The sequence below is a fragment of the Pyrus communis genome, chromosome 2 (genome assembly GCF_963583255.1).
Source record: "Pyrus communis chromosome 2, drPyrComm1.1, whole genome shotgun sequence".
Lineage (NCBI taxonomy): Eukaryota > Viridiplantae > Streptophyta > Magnoliopsida > Rosales > Rosaceae > Pyrus > Pyrus communis.
In genome coordinates, this window is record NC_084804.1 from 12,138,710 (window position 1) to 12,161,369 (window position 22,660).

At 39.2% G+C, this 22,660-nt stretch overlaps 1 protein-coding gene and 3 pseudogenes across 1 annotated transcript; 2 read left to right on the forward strand and 2 right to left on the reverse strand.

The window, feature by feature from the left end:
* The first annotated feature begins 669 nt into the window (after positions 1 to 669).
* Positions 670 to 1,427, forward strand: LOC137724770 (uncharacterized; annotated as a pseudogene).
* A 1,951-nt stretch (positions 1,428 to 3,378) lies between these two features.
* On the forward strand, positions 3,379 to 5,168 carry LOC137721479 (ammonium transporter 1 member 4-like; annotated as a pseudogene).
* Positions 5,169 to 5,180: 12 nt separating this feature from the next.
* LOC137721498 (extradiol ring-cleavage dioxygenase-like) lies at positions 5,181 to 11,963 on the reverse strand (annotated as a pseudogene).
* Positions 11,964 to 12,084: 121 nt separating this feature from the next.
* Positions 12,085 to 15,462, reverse strand: LOC137721486 (alcohol dehydrogenase class-3-like). The gene is made up of 9 exons (XM_068460587.1): positions 15,296 to 15,462; positions 15,013 to 15,149; positions 14,381 to 14,427; positions 13,971 to 14,296; positions 13,583 to 13,665; positions 13,426 to 13,501; positions 12,786 to 12,943; positions 12,550 to 12,711; positions 12,085 to 12,462 (listed from the first exon to the last, which is right to left on the reverse strand). Exons 1-9 carry the CDS (start codon positions 15,327 to 15,329, stop codon positions 12,346 to 12,348), a joined length of 1,140 nt encoding a protein of 379 aa, XP_068316688.1. The 5' UTR covers positions 15,330 to 15,462; the 3' UTR covers positions 12,085 to 12,345.
* Between the last annotated feature and the right edge of the window lie 7,198 nt (positions 15,463 to 22,660).

Sequence of the window (22,660 nt, forward strand, 5' to 3'; positions counted from 1 at the left end):
ATAGGCTACTTCGTTCCTTAATACTCGTTTTTTTTTTTTTTTCCCCCCCTACCCTTTTGGGTTGATGCTTCTTCAGAATACTTGAAGTGCTTTTTCAATAAGCATTTGAATTTTAATGATACATAAACAACTTTATACGAGCCATTGGGCCGTGCGTAAAGTAGTTCCAACCTCGGTGGCCACACCAAGATGATTCCGAAGAACAAACCGTACAGATGGTTTCACTCTGCAAGATTTTCGAATTATTCTCTTGAAACCCATCCTCTTCATCATAAATGATCCGCTTGCCCCCTAAAGACAGAAAAGAAAACAGAACAAAAATTCGATAAAAGCTATAAGCCACCAAATTTGATGAAAAAAAAAAAGAGCCAAAAACTATAATATGTATCTCTTGGCACATCATCCTGACGAAGTGTTGGTCGATCAGCTCAATGCAACCATCTACCAGCGTATAGGTGCCGATCGATCGCCCGTGAGACCCCAATATTCACCTTCCATCGAATAACTTGTAATGTTATGTGAAGGGAGAGAAACACACGAAATTATGTTGCACATGAGTGTACAAGTCTGCGGACATTAGAGTGAAGAACGCTCTGCTTCTCTCTCTGTGTAGTTGCCCATAGCAGCAGAACAACAAAGCATAGCAAAGAGGCGAATTTCAAGTAAGAAATGGCGCTACTGATGGAAAAGGGGTCCCAACCCCAAACCGAAGGCAAAAGGGCCGACCTTGACGCCATTGCCGCCCTCAAAGAAAGCTCTGCCATTGAACTCAAGGTCCTCGCTCTCTCTAGTACTACACAACAGTATCATATCCATTTCGTTTTTTCATATATTGGGTTTGGCAGGAAAAGGGAAACGAGGGTGTGAAAAAAAGGGAAAAAGCATTTTTCTGAAGCCATAGATTGCTACACGAGGGCAATCAATCAGCAAGCTTTGAGCAGTTCCGACACCTCAATTCTCTTCATCACATTGCGAAAACGGGCTTAAACATGACCCGGGTAACGAAGAGCTGAAGAAGCTGTTGAGGCAGATTGAGTTGAAGAAGACGGAACATGAGCAGCGTGATGCTCAAGTTTCAAAGGCAATTGCAGAGGCTAAGGTTTGATTACAATACTAATGGAGTAATGGGATGATATACTTATGATTCAACTGTTTGTGATTATTCTCAATCTTGTCTTTGTTTGTTTGTTGGAATAATGCAGGACCTTGTTTCCGCGATTGAAAGTCGAGGCATGAAGCTTGGGAAGGCAATGTATCGAGAGCTTACTGGATTACAAAAGCCTGTACTAGACAAAAATAATATGCTTCATTGGCCAGTTCTTCTGCTTTATGCAGAGGTTATGTCCAGTGACTTCATTGAGGATTTCTGCAGGACGGACATGTTGTCAGCTCATCTCGACGTGATATCCTTCTTTCACTCAAAGTAAAACGAAGTTGCTTTTTGAAGAGTCTTCTCAGTATTTTGTAACATTAAACTTCTGTAGAAGTTTATCTATATTTTGGGTTGCTTATATTGTGTTGGACTACTGAGAGGAATTGGCAAAGTCACTATATCCCAGGATTCTGACCTTACCAGTTACACCTTCGTGAAGTGATGTTAAATATTAAATTTGGCGAAGTGCATGTTGTGGCATTGATTGTTGTACCGATGGTTGATTCTAGGATGCTTCTATCCATTTGTTTGAGGTAATTTCTCATGGACATTGGGATGCATGTCGTATATAGGATTGTGATTAGATGTTAGGTTTGTCTAGTTCTCAATGGTTAGGACTTGAGATCTCAGCAGGCTTGTAGAATTGTTTGTTTTCCCCTGGGGTTAATTGAAGTCAAAGTGTAACTAGTAGAGCCTGCTGGGGATTCCTGTGGATGTCGGTGCATCAAAGAGCAGGATACGAGGCGTATGAGTGAACTTGTACAAAGTCATGTCCATTTTTTGTTCTTTCTCTGTAGATTGGTTGCATGTCCAAGTAATATCATTTTTTTGGGTATGCCCAAGTAATAGGTTTCTGTATCTTTGAGAATCCATTATTTATGATTTCTCCGTCATTGATTTTGACGGGCTGGTTCAGGAGTTTCTCTGTCAAAGACAGAGTTCCTTCGTTGTCTCCTAAAGGGCACTCCAGCTTCTAATGTGGAAAGCATCAGTGACAAGCAAAAGGATGCCAATGAGAATTCTATTGGTAGCAGCTCTGCAGGTAGGGTTCCGTACCATCATCTTTAGCTCATTTATCAGTAGTTCATTGATTATGCACTTCAAGTATTTGGCTATTAGGCCGGATATGATTTCCCAGTGCACTGAAGTAACTAATGACTGTTTCGGCGTGTGTGCGCTTGTGGAGTTTAAGCTATGAAAAGTCATATTATTGGTGGCCTCTGATAATATCCAATTTAAGCTTCTCCTCTTTGATGATTATTTTCCTTTTATCCTCTCCATGTCACTGTGTTGGGGTGTCCATCATTAGGTGTAATTATGCTTTCACTTGACTGCGATGGATATAATTTTCTTGGGTTTGTGGACTGGTAACCTTACGTGCTCATGCTCATACAAGATCAAAGACTGAACACAGGATTGGCCTTTTTGCCTAGTCTCTTTGAGATTAGTGTATACATTAATCTTGCTTTACCATGACAGCAAAGATGCACCGGGGAAAAGAAGAAAGTAGGAACGAACAGGCTATTCTGGATTAAGCATACAATTTGATAGTAATATACACAATCTCTCAGTTTCATTTGTTCTTTTACCAATTAAATTCACGTGACTTTATGAACTGGAAAATTTGTTTCAATTTTTTACCATTCAAATTGTTGCAGTCACCTATCTACTCACTAGTTACAAAGAAGCATTATCGACCCGCTTTCCCCAGGTTTTACTTCTCTCGGCAAGGTTCTGAACGCCCTTTATCTGATGTTCCTCAGGCAAAGGTTCCTTCTAAATGGGTCAAAGTAAACGAAAAGAGAACAGTTTATGACGTTCTGAGAGAACCTAACCTCATCGTTCCAAGGATCCCAGGTGTGTCTTTAATTTATCACAGTCACCTTCAATTCACATGGTATCTGTTTTGTTCCCTTGGATTTCTTACCAGTTGATAAATAGGGTGGTGAGCATACACCACACTAAATGGTGGTGAGCAAAAGTGCTCCCAAATTTGTAGATGAATCGAGAATTGTTAATTTTTTAAAATTGCTTCTTCAGTAATTAAAAACGTTTCATTTAACTTGGTTTAATTTTTGAAAATGTGTAATCTCCAATATAGGATATCAGTTATTTCTACAAGTACTTGATGCCCACTAGTCTTCTTTCCACTTGGAATTCTCTTAGAATCTCCAAAAAATTGGGATCTTTTTCCACAATAAATACCCCTTCACGTTCTCCACCCATCTCCCATATTTCCACCTCCCTCCTTCACCCTCCGTCATGGCGGCTGCAATTTCTTGCTCAGCCACCGACCTCCGACCCCTTTTGGGCGCAGCTGCCAACGCGAGTGCAGCTGCAGAATACATCTGCAGCCGCTTTGATGCTGTGTCAAACAAGTTTGTCGACACAGCCTATGCTGCGGACAACACCTATCTTCTGTTCTCTGCCTACCTTGTTTTTGCAATGCAGTTTGGGTTTGCCATGCTCTGCGCATGATCAGTTCGCGCGAAAAACACCATGAACATTATGCTCACCAACGTCCTTGACGCTGCAACGAGCAGCATCTTCTACTACCTCTTTGGATTTGCATTGGCCTTTGGCAAACCGTCAAACGGTTTCATAGGGCAGCACTTCTTCGGCCTCAACAAGTTTCCCTCTCAATCTTTCGATTACGGTTACTTCCTTTATCAATGGTCTTTTGCCATTGCAGCTGCTGGGATCACAAGTGGTTCCATTGCTGAACGAACCCAATTCGTCGCGTACTTGATCTGTTCGTCCTTCCTGACTGCTTTTGTCTACCCAATTGTGTCCCATTGGTTCTGGTCTGCTGACGGATGGGCTAGCCCGACACGTGCTGACAATCTCTTATTCGGGTCTGGGGTCATTGATTTCGCAGGCTCCGGCGTTGTTCACTTGGTTGGTGGCATTGCTGGCTTGTGGGGTGCCCTAATTGAAGGCCCCCGCATTGGACGTTTTGATCATGAAGGCAGGTCCGTGGCAATGCGTGGACACAACGGCACATTGGTTGTTTTGGGCACATTTCTTCTCTGGTTTGGTTGGTATGGCTTCAATGCTGGCTCTTTCCTCAACATCCTAAAGGCATACAGAGCAAGCGGATCATATTACGGGCAATGGAGTGCAATTGGAAGAACTGCGGTCACAACCACACTCGCTGGATGCTCAGCAGCACTCACTACTCTCTTCGGAAAGCGCTTGCTCTCCAGTCATTGGAACGTCACTGATGTCTGCAAGGGTTTGCTTGGTGGGTTTGCAGCAATCACTTCTGGCTGCTCGGTTGTCGATCCTTGGGCTGCAATCATTTGCGGGTTTGTGGTAGCTTGGGTTTTGATTGGGTGCAACAAGCTTGCTGAGAAGTTGAAGTATGATGATCCGCTTGAAGCAGCACAGCTCCATGGGGGGTGTGGCTCGTGGGGGATTATTTTCACGGCATTGTTTGCGAAAAAGGCTTATGTGAATGAGATATATGCAGGGCAGCCAAACAGGCCGTATGGGCTTCTGATGGGCGGTGGCGGAAAACTACAGGCGGCGCATTTGGTCCAGATTGTGGTGATTATAGGGTTTGTGAGTGTGACAATGGGGACATTGTTTTTCTTGCTTCACAAGTTAAAGCTCTTGAGGATTTCAACTGAGGTGGAGATGGCAGGAATGGATGTCACAAGTCATGGTGGATTGGCTTATGTGTATAACGATGAATTCAGCTATCCGGCAACACCAAAACTGGGCTCAAACACAGGCACTACTCAATCTGTTTGATTTGAATATTATATTGTTCCCGCACCTTATATTTTAGGCCTTAAATCTTCGGATGTAATATGTTGTTTGGTAAATTAGCTAGGTACTTAATGAAATATGCAGATTGCTGAGTGTTAATTTATAGTCTTCAAAATCCATGCACACCTTACATAACATTCAGGGATACACAATCATTCATTCACCGCTATTTTATCGACATGATTGATCGACGGCAACCGCGACGGTGGCACACACTATTACAATCTTCAACTGGCAGCCGGAAGTTCTAAGTTCAAGGTGATATAAACTGATAGGAGGCATACGAAAGAGCACCGAGCTCCCAGCTATCGTGGATTTGCCAAGCCTTCGCACCAGGACCAGAAGCCTCCACCGCCACATGCAGCGGGTAAATGTGATCCAGCCAAGGGTGCGCCATTTTCGCATGCGGCGCCTTCTCCACATACTTGTTTCACATCCTCGTACCTTCCTTCGGGAAGAGTGTCCTTGACCTACGTGTCTCCCTTTCCAACGCCTTTAAGTTGTGGGTGGCGCTGCACAACCCCACTATAAGGACGTCCTCGTCCTTGAGTGGAGCCAGCACCCTCCCCATGTTGTAATGGTAAGCGGCTTCCCTCTCTGTCTGAATCAATTACTGGCATACCGAGATATTTCTCTTTAGGTACATCAACATGAGCAATGTTGGAAATTTTGAGTAGAAATTTCATTGTCCCACATTGGCCATTCCCAAAAGGTTTCCTCACTTTATAAGGCTTTGTCCTTTATAGAAAGTGATTGGAGTGACAGGCCTTGGAGAATAAAATTGGGCTCACTCTTAGAGTTGGGCTTTGGGGTGTACTAATTAATTGGTAATTAATATATATCAATAGATGGGCCTTGAGGATATATTTCCTTACAAAGAGATGGAATCTGGTTCTAGTACAAAGAGGATTCATGATCATAGTCATGATGAAGCATCTTCTTATGGTGTCTAAGAAAATGGTGTAGAACAAAGAAGAGGAAAGAGAACCAAAGTTTCTAAAAACTTTGGACCAGATTTCATTGCTTACTTGTCCGAGAATTAACCTAGAACTTTTAAAGAAGCAATGTCTTCTTCCGAGGCTCCTTTATGGAAGGAAGCAAGCTCTTGGGGATATATTTCCTTACAAAAAAAAGGAATTTGGTTCTAATACAAAAAGGATTCATGATCATAGTCATGATGAAGCATCTTCTTCTAGTGTCTAAGAAAATGGTGTGGAACAAAGAAGAGGAAAAAGAACCAAAGTTTCTACAAACTTTGGACCAGATTTCATTGCTTCCGAGGCTCCTTTATGGAAGGAAGCAAGCTCTTGGGGATATATTTATTTGAGGATATATTTCCTTACAAAAAAAAGGAATTTGGTTCTAATACAAAAAGGATTCATGATCATAGTCATGATGAAGCATCTTCTTCTAGTGTCTAAGAAAATGGTGTGGAACAAAGAAGAGGAAAAAGAACCAAAGTTTCTACAAACTTTGGACCAGATTTCATTGCTTACTTGTCCGAGAATGAACCTAGAACTTTTAAAGAAGCAATGTCTTCTTCCGAGGCTTTTCTATGGAAAGAAGCAAGCTCTTAGGGATATATTTCCTTACAAAGAAAAGGAATCTAGTTCTAATACAAAGAGGATTCATGATCATAGTCATGACGAAGCATCTTTTTCTGGTGTCCAAGAAAATAATGTGGAACAAAGAAGAGGAAAAAGAACCAAAGTTTCTACAAACTGTGGACCAGATTTCATTGCTTACTTGTCTGAGAATGAACCTAGAACTTTTAAAGCAGCAATGTCTTCTTCTGAGGCTCCTTTATGGAAGGAAGCAAGCTCTTGGTGATATATTTCCTTACAAAGAAAAGGAATATGGTTCTAATACAAAAAGGATTCATGATCATAGTCATGATGAAGCATGTTTTTCTGGTGTCCAAGAAAATGGTGTGGAACAAAGAAGAGGAAAAAGAACCAAAGTTTCTAAAAACTTTGGACCAGATTTCATTGCTTACTTGTCCAAGAATGAACCTAGAACTCTTAAAGAAGCAATGTCTTCTTCCAAGGCTCTTCTATGGAAGGAAGCAAGCTCTTGGGATATATTTCTTTGAGGATATATTTCCTTACAAAGAAAAGGAATTTGGGTTTCCAAAAAAAAAAAAAAAAAAAAAAAAAAGAAAAGGAATTTGGTTCTAATACAAAGAGGATTCATGATCATAGTCAAGATGAAGCATCTTCTTCTAGTGTCCAAGAAAATAATGTGGAACAAAGAAGAGGAAAAAGAACCAAAGTTTCTAAAAAATTTGGACTAGATTTCATTGCTTACTTGTCCGAGAATGAACCTAGAACTTTTAAAGAAGCAATGTCTTCTTCCGAGGCTCCTTTATGGAAGGAAGCAAGCTCTTGGGGATATATTTCCTTACAAAGAAAAGGAATCTGGTTCTAATACAAAGAGGATTCATGATCATAGTCATGATGAAGCATCTTCTTCTGGTGTCCAAGAAAATGATGTGGAACAAAGAAGAGAAAAAAGAACCAAAGTTTCTAAAAACTTTGGACCAGATTTCATTGCTTACTTGTCCGAGAATGAACCTAGAACTTTTAAAGAAGCAATGTCTTCTTCCGAGGCTCATTTATGGAAGGAAGCAATTAAAAGTGAAATGGAATCCATTATGGAAAATAACACATGGAAATTGGTTGATTTACCTCCGGTAGTAAACCAATTGGTCATAAATGGATTTTCAAGAAGAAACTTAAGGCAGATGGAACCATTGACAAGTTCAAGGCACGTTTAGTAGCCAAGGGTTATCACCAAAAGGAAGGGTTGGATTATTTCGACACTTGTTCTCCAGTTTCTCGCATAACGTCAATTAGGACGTTAATAGCGATTGCGGCTGTGTACAACTTTGATATACATCAAATGGATGTAAAAACAACATTTTTAAATGGAGAACTTGATGAAGAAATATACATGGAACAACCTTAAGGGTTCGTGCTTAAAGGACAAGAAAGCAAAGTGTGCAAATTAGTTAGTCATTATATGGACTTAAACAAGCACCTAAAAAATGGCACAATTTGATCATACTTTGTTAACACATGGGTTCAAAATAAATGAATCTGATAAATGTGTCTACATTAAGAGTAATGATAAAATTTGTGTTATTGTCTAGTTGTATGTGGATGATATGCTCATAATGGGAAGCAATAAAGATGTAATAAACAAAACAAAGAAAATGTTGAATTCAAGCTTTGACATGAAAGACTTAGGTCAAGCCAAAGTCATTTTAGGAATTCAAATTAAGAGAAATAGTGAAGGGTATGTCCTTACACAGTCCCACTATGCAGAAAAAATATTACGCAGGTTTGGTCAAATTGATTGCAAACCTACTGCAACTCCTTTTGATTCTGGATGCAAGTTGGAGAAAAAAAAAGAAAAAGAGAAAAAGCAACGCCAAAAAGAGAAAAAGCAACGCCATATCTCAACTTGAATATTCCCAAGTGATTGGAAATCTAATGTACTTAATGAATTCAACTAGGCATGACTTAGCTTATGCAGTAAGTAGGTTCAGTATATATACAAGTAATCCAGCAAAAGAGCATTGAGATGCTTTAGTAAGAGTGTTAAGGTATTTGAAAAATACGTTTGACTACAGATTACACTACACAAAGTATCCACCTGTTGTAGAAGGCTTTAGTGATGCCAATTGCATTTTTGACACTACAGAATCCAAGTTGACAGCTGATTCTTAAACAAAAAGCCTACCAAGAGAGCAAATATTATTTACATCGAGAGGAATGGGTCTTAAGCCAATTCAATGAATCAAACTGGGCGGAAACCTAACCTAGTTAATTGGAGATCCCATGGTCTAGGTTCAATAGGCAAACTGGTTGAGTTTGATTCAAATGTTGAACACATAACTTACCCATTCTTACGATAAAATGTGTGTTGTCTGTTGAAGTTTGAGGGGTTACGTTTTATACATTTAATGACATTAATATCTTGTTATCAAGAGGAATATGACAGACTATTCTTAATTAATGTCACCTATATAAGAGTAAATGGGGCCGCATTTATGAAATGGCTAAATTCTCTAAGGCTCCTACAAAATCCAAGATATGTTCAGGGCCAAAATGAACACAACCGTATGAATTGATGTATGGCAGACATAATATATGTGTAGCATATTGTCTCGGTTTACTACTGCAGTGAACAGTTCAAGATCTTCCACGTCCACTGCGTCACCAAATAAACCCGATATGTTTTCATTAGGGTAAGTTCAAGTCCAAAAGACACTTCACCCGATGCATATCATGTCTATTCTCTCTCAGCTTTAGGCGGCCTAGTCATACATTTGCATTCAAATGTGGGGTATTATTGGAGTTTGAATGAAATTTCAACTCAAATGTGGGGTATTGTTGGAAATTTTGAGTAGAAATTTCATTGTCCCACATTGGTCATTCCTAAAAGGTTTCCTCACTTTATAAGACTTTATCCCTTATAAAAAGTAATTTGAGTGATAGGTCTTGGAGAATAAAATTGGGCTTACCCTTGGGGTTGGGCTTTGGGGTGTACTAATTAATTGGTAATTAATTATCAAAAGATGGGCCTTAGGCTCTAATAATTAAATTATTTTTTTATTTTTGGATTTAATTAATTTCGAATTTAATTAATTAATTAATTAATTTTTACTAACAAACTCATATTTTCAAATGAAGTCTGAGGTGTGGTGAAAGAACGCAGAAAAAAAACACACCTCTAAGAAGATGTCTCCCAACAGACGCATCCCTTCCTCATACTTGTTGCGAACAGGCATAATCATATTATATATACATCCATCTGCAAGGCATTTGGAACACAAAAAATATCAAATTCTTCTTTTACATTTCTAAACCTTCTTACTGAGAGAACCACACAAAAATTCTCTAGAAGTTAAGTTTTCCGATGTTGGAATTCTAATTTGATCGTTGAATCCTAGTGAAGCAAATGTCCGTAGAACTACAAGCATTAAGTAGAGACAAAATTTCTATTTTAAGGATATTGCAGTACGTAAGCCTCAATCTTCAAGTTGTCTGTTTTTATATTTTTGTTTGTTCATACTCTGTTAATTATTCTATTTGCTTTTATTATTTATTAGCATATATAATTTTACCACAGATTGTTGACATATATCCAACAAGCAGGACTAGACCTGGCAATTTCTTTCACGATTCGTTAAACGACACGAAAATCACAGGTTTCGGGTCAACACAATAACTAATCGGGTCATTATTGGGTCACACGATAATAACCCGTTAATAACGAGTCCTTAACATGTTTACACGAGAATGACACGTAGGTAACATGTTTCGACACGATAAGAAAAAAATTATTTTGATGATTTTAATTTTTTAAATTACTAAAAAAAAATTACTATAAAATACAATAGATATAATGAATATGTATATATTGTTTATTAATTATTATTCTATATAAATTTTAAAATTTAAGTTTTATTTATTTATTTATTTTTATAGTGTATTATAGGCAAAGATTGAGATTAAAAATCATAAAACACATTAAAAATAAAAATATTAAGTAATTTAAAAATATCAAACACATTAAAAAAATTATAATAATTAATTTACATGTACGAAAAATATGAAAAAAAAATATGTAAACGCTCGTAGTAGCATCCTTTACGCTTTGAGGATGGGTATATGATTGTTTGAATTTTTAAAACCATACAAACTCTCATGAATAGTATTTTTAAGGGAGTTCAAAATAAACAAAATTCATAATCATTAATGTACAAGTCTGAAAGATGTGAAAGCATAATAAACATTTATAATTGCATCTTTAATGCTGAGATGATGGTTATATGGTCGTTTAGATTTTTAAAACTCTCCAAATCTCATGAACAATGTTTTTTATTTGAGTGCAAAATTAATAATAATTATTGTAGAAGTGTGAAAAATGTAATCACTCGTAATGAAAAGCGTTACAACTTTCATCAACGAGTAATGGGTCGGGTTATATTACCTGATAATATTAACAGGTTGATTTCGGGTCGGGTCATATTACCGGTTTACTTTAACGGGTATTACACGACACGACCTGTTAAACTATTAGGTATGACACGAACATGAGAAACACGACACAAATGTCAGGTCTAAGCGGGACCCATGCGCCGTGGTCGATCCACTGCTTGCTGTTGACGTCCGCGGGGCAGAAGCAAACGACGTAAGCAGCTGCCTGACACGGTTGGCGAGGTGGGGGGAGCCGGGGGCAGGGTACTTGAGCTGGTACATCGATTTGGGGAAGCCGTAGAAGTCGTAGATGGAGTCGTGGCGGCCGGAAATGGAGTTGACAATGGGGACGGCGGTCTCCCAGTGTGCGGAGATGATGAGAATGGAGGTGGGTTTGTGAGGATAGACGGTTTGGTTCCAGGACTGGAGGAATTTTCTGGCCGGAATCGCATCGTCGATGCTGAGCGTGGGCGATCTGAGCGATAGGTAGAAAGTGTCCTTCACTGCCATAACAATCTTTTTCCTAATTCTTTGAAGATGGAATTACCAGAAAAACGAAAATCCAACAGCACGAAAATTTCTTTTGAGGATTAGTACTAGAACTCAAACAACGTTCCTGTCCATTAGAAGTTAAGTGACCAAATTGGAGGCCCTCCAATTGCTCTTTGTCGTGCGTTTTTTCCGTCCTTTGCACAGCGGAAGGAGAGATTTGCCCTTGCTGCCCACGTCCAACTTTGGTACCTGCGGTGATACAACTTTTGCTGCACTGCCAGGCCAAGTTGATGATGCTTCAGCCACTGACACGGCAAACTGTTCCTTTCAAGTCCAGGGGCTCGACATCCTATCAGTAGCGATAGTTCTGGCAGGAATGGAGGTCATCATCTATCGATCGTTCTACTACAATGAAAGCGATTATAAATTATCTTTTAAGTTCTTTATCGGTCATTTTATTTTTAGTCATTGAATTGAATAAATCAAACAGTTTCAACTGACAAAATTAAACAGGAGTGTGAAAGGTAAAAAAAATGTGTATTTATCATTTCTCTTCTGAAAATTCAGACAAGGGAAAAACAAAAACTGAAAAAAGGAGGAAGAATAAAGCTTCCTTTGCATTTAGGCTTCTCGACAGATAAACGCAGCAAGGCAACTCGACCGAGAACAAGATTCAACTAAGACAAAACACCGATAGAAATCTTATAATTCTGCAGGAAAACGTTCCGACAATACACATAAGATAGCAAAGCACAACTGCAAGACGTTTTAATAACACATAGCAAACCAGCCCGAAGTTCTATTTATAATCAAAGCAGAGCAGTGTCAAAGTTAAAAGGGATAAGGATAAAGAGAGTTCCATCACACAAGAAACTTGGAATAAGCCTAAATGGAATTCTTCGTGAATCCGTAGCAAGGACACCCCGAAGACATCCCACTTCATGCATCGGTAGAAAGCACACATCGGAGGCATCCCCCTTCATGCATCAGATCAAATGCTTTGTTGATCTCACCAAGTGTCAAAGTGTGGGTGATGTATTCATCAACTTTGATTTCCTGCAAAGACGATGACATAATGTTATACGCTATATAATTTGTTATAAAGGAATTCATATTGTTGAATATTTGTTAAAAATCATTTACCTTCTTCAAGTACTTTTCTACAAGCCATGGCACCTGTGAGCGGCTCTTGAAACCACCAAAGGCTGTTCCTTTCCACACACGACCGGTCACCAACTGAAAAGGACGAGTAGAGATCTCCTGCCCTGATGCCGCAACACCAACAATAACAGATGTTCCCCAGCCCTGCAAATAATTTCAGTGACCTCAATATGCGTTTTATGCACAAAAATTCGAGAAGCAGTCATAAAAGCACTCACCTTGTGGCAGCACTCCAAGGCAGCCCTCATCACCGAGACATTTCCAATGCACTCAAAACTGTAGTCAACACCACCATCAGTGAGATCAACAAGGACTTGTTGGATTGGCTTCTCGTGGTCCTTTGGATTCACAAATTCGGTAACTCCAAATTTCTTTGCTGCAAATAAGAAATTGCAATAGAATGTCAGCTTTAAACTGTTTATAAAAACCTTGCTGAATGAATCCGAGACACTGCTAATGAGAAAAGATATTAAAAACACAAGCTGAGGATCTTTTGATAGGCTTTGTTCCGTCTTTTATGACGAGTTAAATGACCTAAGAAAAAGAATCCAATGTGCAGGAAATAAAAGTATTAATACAGTAATACTACAAAAGACTGATTTCAGGTGCTTCAAGATTATGTGATGGATGAGCGTGAATGTGATCCATTCTGACTACCATGATCCACACGAACTAGTTTCCTAATGCTTTTCCTTCCTTATTCCCATAAAATTAGAAGTCAACTTTTTCTCTCGTTCACTAGGTGATACCAGCTTTGTCACCAAGCATGTAAAACCAGAGCTCTTCCATACATAAACAGTCGATTACAAGACACTATATAGTATAGTAAGGTTTTAATATGGAGAACTTAATATGTACCTGTATCAAACTTTTTGCTGTCAATATCAATGCCAATGATCCGCGATGCACCAGCTGTTTTGGCACCTTCTGCAACCTGTCAAGTTATGACAATTACTTCGTTACAGTTTAGAATTCAGCACAAGATTATTAACTTAAGGTTCGATTACAAACTTACAGCAAGACCAACAGTCCCAAGGCCAAAAATAGCAACGATTGATCCCGCTTCTACCTTTGCTGTGTTCCAAACAGCTCCAAGACCTAGTGTATGTCACACGCAGGGACACACATGAATAATCTAGATAGAAGCATAAGATAAGTCATACATTATACATGCCATAACCATAGAAAAAAAAAGAGAGTCATTACAATCTTCTTTCTTTTTCCAGATAAAAAGAAAGAGGCTATTTACTAGGAAAGCGGTGATGAAAATTCCACAACCTAATCTATCAATATAACCAGTTATAGAATTCAATATTAACAAACAATTATGATTAAGATGTATGCTTTAACAAAAGTTGAAATACATTCACCGGGCCTAGCTAAAAAAGTACTATTATCCTTACCAGTAGGAACACCACATCCAAGAAGACAAACTTTCTCCAATGGAGCTTTTGGGTCTATCTTTGCAACACTAACATCATGAACAACTGTGTACTGGCTAAACGTTGATGTTCCCATAAAATGATAGATAGGTTTTCCGTTTATAGAGAAACGGCTTTTGCGATCACTCATCATGACTCCAACTCCAGTGGCAGCACGTACTTTCCCACAAAGATTTGTCTTCCCTGATTTGCAAAACTTGCATTCTCCGCATTCTGCCTGGTAACAAGGGATGACATGGTCTCCTGGCTGAACTATAGTAACACCTTCACCCACACTCTCAACAATACTGCATCAAGATGAGTGGAGCCCTTTCAGCATCAAACACACAACAAACCATTGATACAAGACACTACATGGATAAGTAACATACCCTGCAGCCTCGTGACCAAGAATACAAGGGAAGAGACCTTCAGGATCCTACAAGGTAAATTAAGTAAACTCAGTGTACAGTTCCCTCTAAATAACAAAATTTTTAAAAAATGAACAAACGGAACTATCAACTAGATGCTGCAATTTAAAAAATTTCAACTTGGTACCACTATTAATAATTCAAGCTACTTCCAACCATCCCAAGAAACCTAATAAGTTTTCATAACTATTATGAAGTCAGTCCTATTAGAACGCGCACACTTTAAATATATTCATCGGTCAGAGTTGATTTCCAGATATTCTTTAGAACGCCTCCATTCGCAACTTGGTACAATAACTGCTACACAATATCTCTACACAACAGTAGGAAATTCTAAACTTCAAAAGTTCGATTAGATGTCTAAGGGCCAGTAATTTCAAGCTTCAAAACTGAAACAACAACAAAAACTCGATAAATAACCATCCCATTTGCTGAAACTCACAATAATCGCCGCCTAATCCACCGAATACTAGAAAAACTTAGACAATGCATTATCATTTCAACCAAACAAAGATAACAATTTATACAAACAATCCAAGCAAGTATAAATTTTATCGAACCGACTCAGGAGGAGAAATGAACGAAGCTTTTACCTTGCCGCCCCAGGTATAAGCGTCGGTGTGGCAGAGAGCAGTGTAGAGAATCTTGACGCGGACCTCTCCGGCCTGCGGCGGAGCCACCTGCACGTCTTCGATCACCAACGGCTTATTGGGTTCCCAGGCCACCGCCGCTTCGCATTCCCAATTTCAATTTCACCCAAAAAAGCATTACCCACAAAACTTATTCTCAATCACAACCAACCATTTCACTGTAAATACGTATAAAGAAAGATACATACACATATATACATATAAAAATCAAGATGAGAGAGAGTACCTTTGCAAGTGATCACTTGACCTTGAGTAGCCATGGATTAGACTGAAACCACAAAAGCGAAACGGAGAGAGAGAGAGAGAGAGAGAGAGAGAGAGAATGAGAGGATCGGAATATATCAACCTGAGTGTTTGTGGGGAGTGTACAAAACGATATCCAAAGAAATAGTAATTAATGAAAATTGGTCGCACAATATAAAGTGAACGATCTTGATTACGAAATCTTCAGAAACTGAATCTAGCGATGATCCTTTCCCCTAATGAACTACTGATCCGGGGTCAAACCAGGGCCTGGACTTAAACCGGTCTTTAGTATCCGGTTTATTTCTCCGGGGCTATACAACTTGTTGGGTTGCAAGAAAAACTAGGGAGTACTTTTGTGGGTTTAATGAAAGCTCAACGTCTTTGAGCTCATGGATACTTCATTGGGTCCATGAGATTTTTCTTCCAATTGACCAAACCCATAATTAAAAGAAAGAGAGGCTCGTTGTACTTTTAAGGTGTGTTTAATGAAAGCTCAACCTCTTTGAGCTCATGGATACTTCATTGGGTCCATGAGATTTTCCTTTCAATTGACCAAACCCATAATTAAAAGAAAGAGAGGCTCGTTGCACTTTTACAATGTGTTTGTTGTGCCATATTATCTCAGATTGAACTAATTTCTAGAACTAAGTTGGACTGACTTGGCTTGGAATAAGCAGGATAAGAATAGTGAAGTATTTGGTGCAATGCCAAACTAGGTCCTAAACTAAAATATATTTTTAGCTCAAAAAAATTAATTTCAATTTTCTTTTATTTTATTATTTCACTCTTTAACTGTTGCACCCCTCACTCAACAAAATGCAATACAAACACTGAACTTCACAAACAATCATCCACTCAATCAATTGTTCAAAATTGACGATCTGATAAAGAAGTAATATAATCTGATGCATGCTAAAAACTCTATATCAATTTATAGAAAAATATAAAAAGACGGTATTTGATTTACATTTTTTTTTTTTTTTTTGGTGAACTAGAAATTATATAACCAGGGCAAAGAAGCCAAAAATTACAACTAAAGCCCATAGCGAGGCAAGCAACCAAATTAACAAACCAGGAAGTGCAAGGGGAGAGAAGAAACCCAACGCTGCAAGCAAGCTATAAATGTCACCCCTTGCACAACCAGTACAAAGTTAAGGCGGGCAAGGTAATCCATCGTTGTTTAGGACATGAACAAGTGAAGATGAGGGTCTATCGACCCAAGAAAAGTCACACATCTCCATACTTCTTCGCAACGCCAATTGGTCAGCCGCCATATTGGCTGATCTTGGAATCCAAAACCAACGACAACCATGAAAGGATTCCCTGATTTTCTTGCACCTCGCAAAGGTTGGAAAAGCCTCTCATCTGCCATTTGTTATCTTTCCCTGCATGCAAGAAATGGAATCCAAGGAATCAAATTCAACAACAACGTGGTTCAAACCCAAGGATAAACCCAAGCCACACCCACGTAAAACAACCATCACCTCTGCAGCAGCGACGCTATTAGCATTGAAACAGTATCTTCGAGCAGCAATGAAACTGCCAGAAGAGTCCCTCACCACATCATCTGCAAATCCATCATTTGTGGCAGCCAACCAGCTCACGTCGACATTAATTTTTACAAAATGATGGCTCGACTTCATCCAACGTGCCTGCACAGGGTTGCCATGTCTGTTATGCACCATGCTCATAATGGGAGCCTACGAAGCCTATAAGAAAACACTGACATTTATGGATATTACCGCAAACACCTGGGACGAGTTGATTTGTTGTTGTTGGAAGAGGAGGCAGCGTATAGCTTTCCAAATATGCCAACATGAGAAAGCAACAAAAGACAGGATCCTTTCTATGTCGGGCTTCAAGTTTTCATTGGCCTTGATAATTGCAAGAAGCCAATTCGTCCACGTTGTAATCTCATTCATGTTTATCTTGTAGTTTAGAACTTGACCAAACCATATAGTTTCCACCGACGGACACAGGTGAAGAAGCATATTTCAGTCTATAGAAAGCCGGCATTGTGGCCAGGGCATTATGCATCATTGATAAGCTCATATTTATATATTTTTTACATCAAATTCATTTGTCTTTTCTTAGTTAATTCCTTATATTTTTGAGCTATTTACTTTGTTTTTATGTTTTGAAGGATTTGTTAAGCAAAGAAAAGAAAAATATCACAAGTGGGATTTTAAGTAACAAATTCGTCAAAAATGACTGTGCAGGTCAACTGACTTTGGAAGCAAGTTGCGGACAGCTCAGAATGAATTAGATAATGAGCCTTATATATTTGGAAAGCTATGGATGTCTATTTTCTGGAGCATTTCACGGATTGCTAATACCATTTTTCTAGAAGAAGTTATGGCCATTTTAACACTGAAAGGTTTCCAAGAGGCTGAGCAGTTTGTGACTGACAAGAAAGCATTGAAAGCAATAAATCCAATAAATCTAGCAGCCAAAACTTATGCAGCCAAGAACAAACCAGCTGACACCTATTCAAATATAAAAGGAAATGGAATTAAAGATGAAGATTAAGTGGGAGTAATTGGTATAAAGGCTACCCAAGGAGTTACAATTGTTTTACCATTTCCTCTCGCTTATTGTCATCACTAAATGGCTATTAGTGGGTGAGTTAAGGAGAAGAAAATGATGCAACAAGAATTGGTTTAAAAGTAGTGTTGGGAAGGAAGGAAAAAAGAGGCCTCAGTCGATTTCTTTCGGTTCTATTTTCTCAAACTCATGTCTATCTTTTGTTTTAACTTAAGGATTGTGTAACTAAATTTTTAGTAGTTAGGGGCTGTTTTGAAGCCCGGAATATGATTGCAAGTTTGTTATGACATTTCGTTTGAATTACTTTTATGAATGGATGAAAATTGGTTCACTACTTGTCTCATTGATGAATTCTTTATGTGTTTTCTACAGATGCATACTTAGTAAGCATATCTAAGATTCTAATGCTATGAATATGTGTGTCTGCCCTTGTCAAATGAGGACCTACATATATTCTAGAGTAGTACTTGTTAATTGCGATTAACATATGAATCAATTTCTAGGATAAGTAAGACAACGCCAGTATTTACGATGCCTTGTGATGACTCAAGCTCTTTTCGTTCTTAACGATTTCTACTTGTTAAATCTATCAACACGCCATTCTAGATTGCATGTTAAGGACTAAGTTAAGTTGAAAACGTCATTCTCTTAACATACTACACAAGAAAGAGTAATAGGTTGAGCTCTAACATTGAGCCAACTTGAGCATTTTCATCCAGAAATAAAAAGAATTTGAATGAAACATAACATGTTTGCATGATTATTTGGTGGTGGATAGCAATTCCCCTAACTCGTTTTTCTTAATTTGTGAACTACTTAAAATCTATTTTTGTCCTGTTTTTGTTCGATTTAATTTAAATAGAAAATCAGCTCCAAAAATCCCAAAAGTTTGTGTGAGTGTAGCTTTGTGTGTCTAGTATCTGCATATAAAATTTCGTAGACTTTAGATAAGTGTAAACCGGTCTAATAATTATTTTTCGGTGGGTGGCCAATAGGGACAGCAACCCAGTTTTTGTGACATTTTAAGTAGTTAGATAAAACAATTTTCTGCGGGAAAGACCCTTATTTTCATATGCTACAATTGATAAATCTTAGTTTTAATAAGGAAAATCAATAGGACATTGTGTACTACTTTGTGGTGTGCTTTTAATCCTATTAATCGTCTTCCACATGAAGCACGGGATTTTTTTGGGAGGTTTTCAGCTTCCACACCAACTTCCATAATGAATCCGGGATGGTTATAGATGATGAAGATCTGGGGTTGATCCTTGGAATCACCCGTGAATACGCCTAGTGGTAGCTCAACTTTACTGAGTATAGCCCTTTTTTATCTAGCGGCCATACCAACTTATCTTGGAGAATGGGGTCGCCAACATGAGTTTCAAGATTGTATCAAACTCTACTGTCGAAATGAACAATTTTAAAAATTCAATATCCCAATCCCCACTTGCTTGGTTAATTAAGGATTTCGATGTGGTGTTGCAGCCGACCTGCACCAACCCAGTAGGGAGAGGGTGTCCGACCGAAAAGGATGGCAGTCATCTATCGCTCTAAACCCGAATCTTCTTCCCATTCATGATCTGCCAATGGGTTCCCTTAAGCGGAAGGTCTCATCTCGTAAGAAAACTGGACCACGCCGACGATGCTTGGCTTCCACGCTTGGCATCCATAAATGAACAGTGAGGGAAGTACCGAGCCTTCAGAACCCTCGCCCATAGTGAATCAAGTTCTTGGATTAGACGTTAACATTGTTTCGCTAATAGGGCATCATTAAAATCCATGAAGCATATGAACCCAAGCCCCCATTTAGCCTTCGAGAGTCCGAGAGTATCCTTGGAGACCCAATGAATGTGTTTCTCCTCCCTATTATGCCCCAACCAGAAATTAAAGATCAGAGAGTCCATTTATTTGCAAATGGTGGCGGGAAATTTGAATAGGTTCATCGGACAGGGCGAGATAGCCTGAACCACAACCTTAATCAAAACCTCTCTACCCGCCTGCGATAAGGTTGCATGTTTCCATCCTTGAATTTTTCCCAAGATCCTCTCCTTGACATAAGCAAGTCCTTTGCTTTTGGACCTCCTCCACATGGCAGTCACTCCGAGGTAAGTCTTTGGCATCCCAAGAATACTACCAAGCTTATCCGATAAGGTCGAGACATTAACACTGAAGAACACACTAGACTTCTGGAGGTTCACATGCTGTCTAGAGGCCTCATAATACTTCTTAATTAAATTCACTAGGTTGTTGCACTTCTCCTTTTCTGCTTTTATAAAAAATAGGGTGTCATCCGCGAAGAAGATGTGGGAAATAACAGACCCGTATGGATTAATTTGAACCCCCGTAATCAGCTTTTTTTCACTAGTTCGCATAATAAGCAGGGAGATGACCTCACTTACCAACAGGAAAAGATATGGGGATAATGGATCACCTTGACGAAGGCCACGTGAAGGAGCAAACTTTTGTCTAGGTTAACCATTTAGTATAATGGCCAAATCAACCGATGAAATACATCTGAGGACAAGACTGCGCCAATTTTGACCAAACCATATCCTCTCCATGACTGCCATTAAGAAATCTCATTCCACCCTATCATAAGCCTTGTGCATGTCTAATTTGACTCCGAGTTCAAATTTTCTCCTTGTTCTTTGCATTTCGAGGAAATGGAAAAGTTTATGTGCCATGCCAATATTATCTTGAATCTGCCTTCCTACAACAAAGGCATTCTAGGAAGGGCCAATCAGCTCTAGCAACAATGATCTAAGGCGATTCGCCATGACCTTCAACAATATTTTGCAAGAATAGTTACAGTGGCTAATAGGTCGAAATTAAGAAACAGACTTTGGATTTGGGAATTTAGGGATGAGGACAACATGTGTGGAGTTAATTCGTTTAGGATTGTTGTTGCCCATCATAAGATCATCAACCAACCCATTGACCTCCTCCGCAATATTTCCCCATAATGACTAGTAAAAAAATGCCTTAGAAGCCATCAGGGCCGAGGGCCTTTAACCCCCTAATTTGTAATGCAGAAGCCTTGACCTCCTCCGTTGACATCAAGGCGATGAGGGAATAATTCATTTCAGCAGTTATCTTTGGCTAGATGCAATCCAAAATTGTTCCCCACTCTCGTTAGCCCGTCGACGTGAAGAGGTTGACAAAGTGTTTGTCAATGGTTTCCTTCACTTTCCTAGGACAATATGTCCACACCCCATTTTCATCCTTGATTTTGAGCACTACCTTATTCCTCATACGCGTCTGCAAGGTGGACTGATGGAAGAAGTTAGTGTTTGCATCCCCCTCTTGAAGCCACTTCACTATCGATCTTTGTTGCCAAAAGCTTTCCTTATGCCTCCACAACTTATCCACCTCCATAGAAAGTTCCTTAATCTGCTGTTTATTCCTTCCCCAATCTTCTTGCAATTTCCCTAAGTGTATCAACTTTTCCTCAATTTGCCGCCCCCTGAACTTGAATTTTTTCCTACTCCAACCGATCAATTTGGAGCAGCAGTCATTCACTTTTTTGTTCCATCTATCCATGCTACCTCCTAAGCATCGATTTTCCCAACAGTTCCTCACAATTTCTCTGCATTTGGCTTCTTTAGACCAATAAGCTTCAAACCTGAATAGACATATACCCTTTCCACAAATAGGATCCCCCTGGACAATAATCGGGCTATGCTTCGAACACAAAACAGTATCATAGGTAACAATGGTATTAAGCCATAAGTCCAGCCAATGCTTGTTCACTAAACCACGGTTCAATTAAGCCTCAACAAGTTGACCGTTGCAAGTTCCCCTCCATGTGAATTTTGGGCCACTAAACTCCAAATCCTTTAATTCCATACTATTCATGAATTCCCCCAAGTATCTATACATGTTGTGTCAGACCTCTGCTTCACCCAACTTCTCCCAATCCCATAGGAAATCATTGAAGTCACCTCCGCAAATCCAAGGGGTGGTAGATGGGTAGAAGTCATTATTCATTCCTTGCCAGAAGATTGTCTTTTCTGCTCTATAGGAAGTACCGTAGACCCCCGTTAGTCGAAAAGCATGTTGTGACTCAACAACTCTACAATGGGCATCAATGAAGAATTTAGATGAGTCCACAATGTCCACCTCTACCGATTCATCCCACCATAAACTCAAACATATAATTTCACAAATCTTCACAACAAAATCGAAGAAAGTGACGAGAAAATGGAAAAGAGGAAGCCACGCAAGACTTATGAGGACGCAGTAGTGGTCGAAGACATGGTTTGGCCAAGTCATGGAGCAGGACGAAGACGCTGCAGGGAGTGGGGGATGACTTCAAATTGGTTGAGACAGATAAGGAGTCAAGCAGGATGAGAGAATGGGCTTAGCAATCCGCTAGTTTCTAGGGGGAGTCTCGCTAAGACCCTCGAGCGAGCCCCATAGTCAGAGCGAGTGAACTCTAGTCCCACTAAAGCTAATTTCATCGGCCAACAAACATGGGACTAGCTAATTCTTAATCCAGTCCAACACAGTGAAACTTCAGGAAGGGAAACAAATGCACCCTTAGGGGCCGTTCAATGGCTAAGACTGGACAATATGAGAAATGAGTACGAGTGTTTCCTATAAAATTTTGACCTTTTAAGGAGACTTGGAAGACACAATTTGCTGGACTGTTATCCAATTTATTAAGTCTGGTTTCAATATTTTTAAGCTCATTAAATAATGATGAAGGCAATAGTTTAATTTAGTTAAAATAGTTCAATTCAAGTTGAACCACCAAGCGATCTCTTATTGTGTTGTCTTGGTGCATTGTAAACTTCCTCCT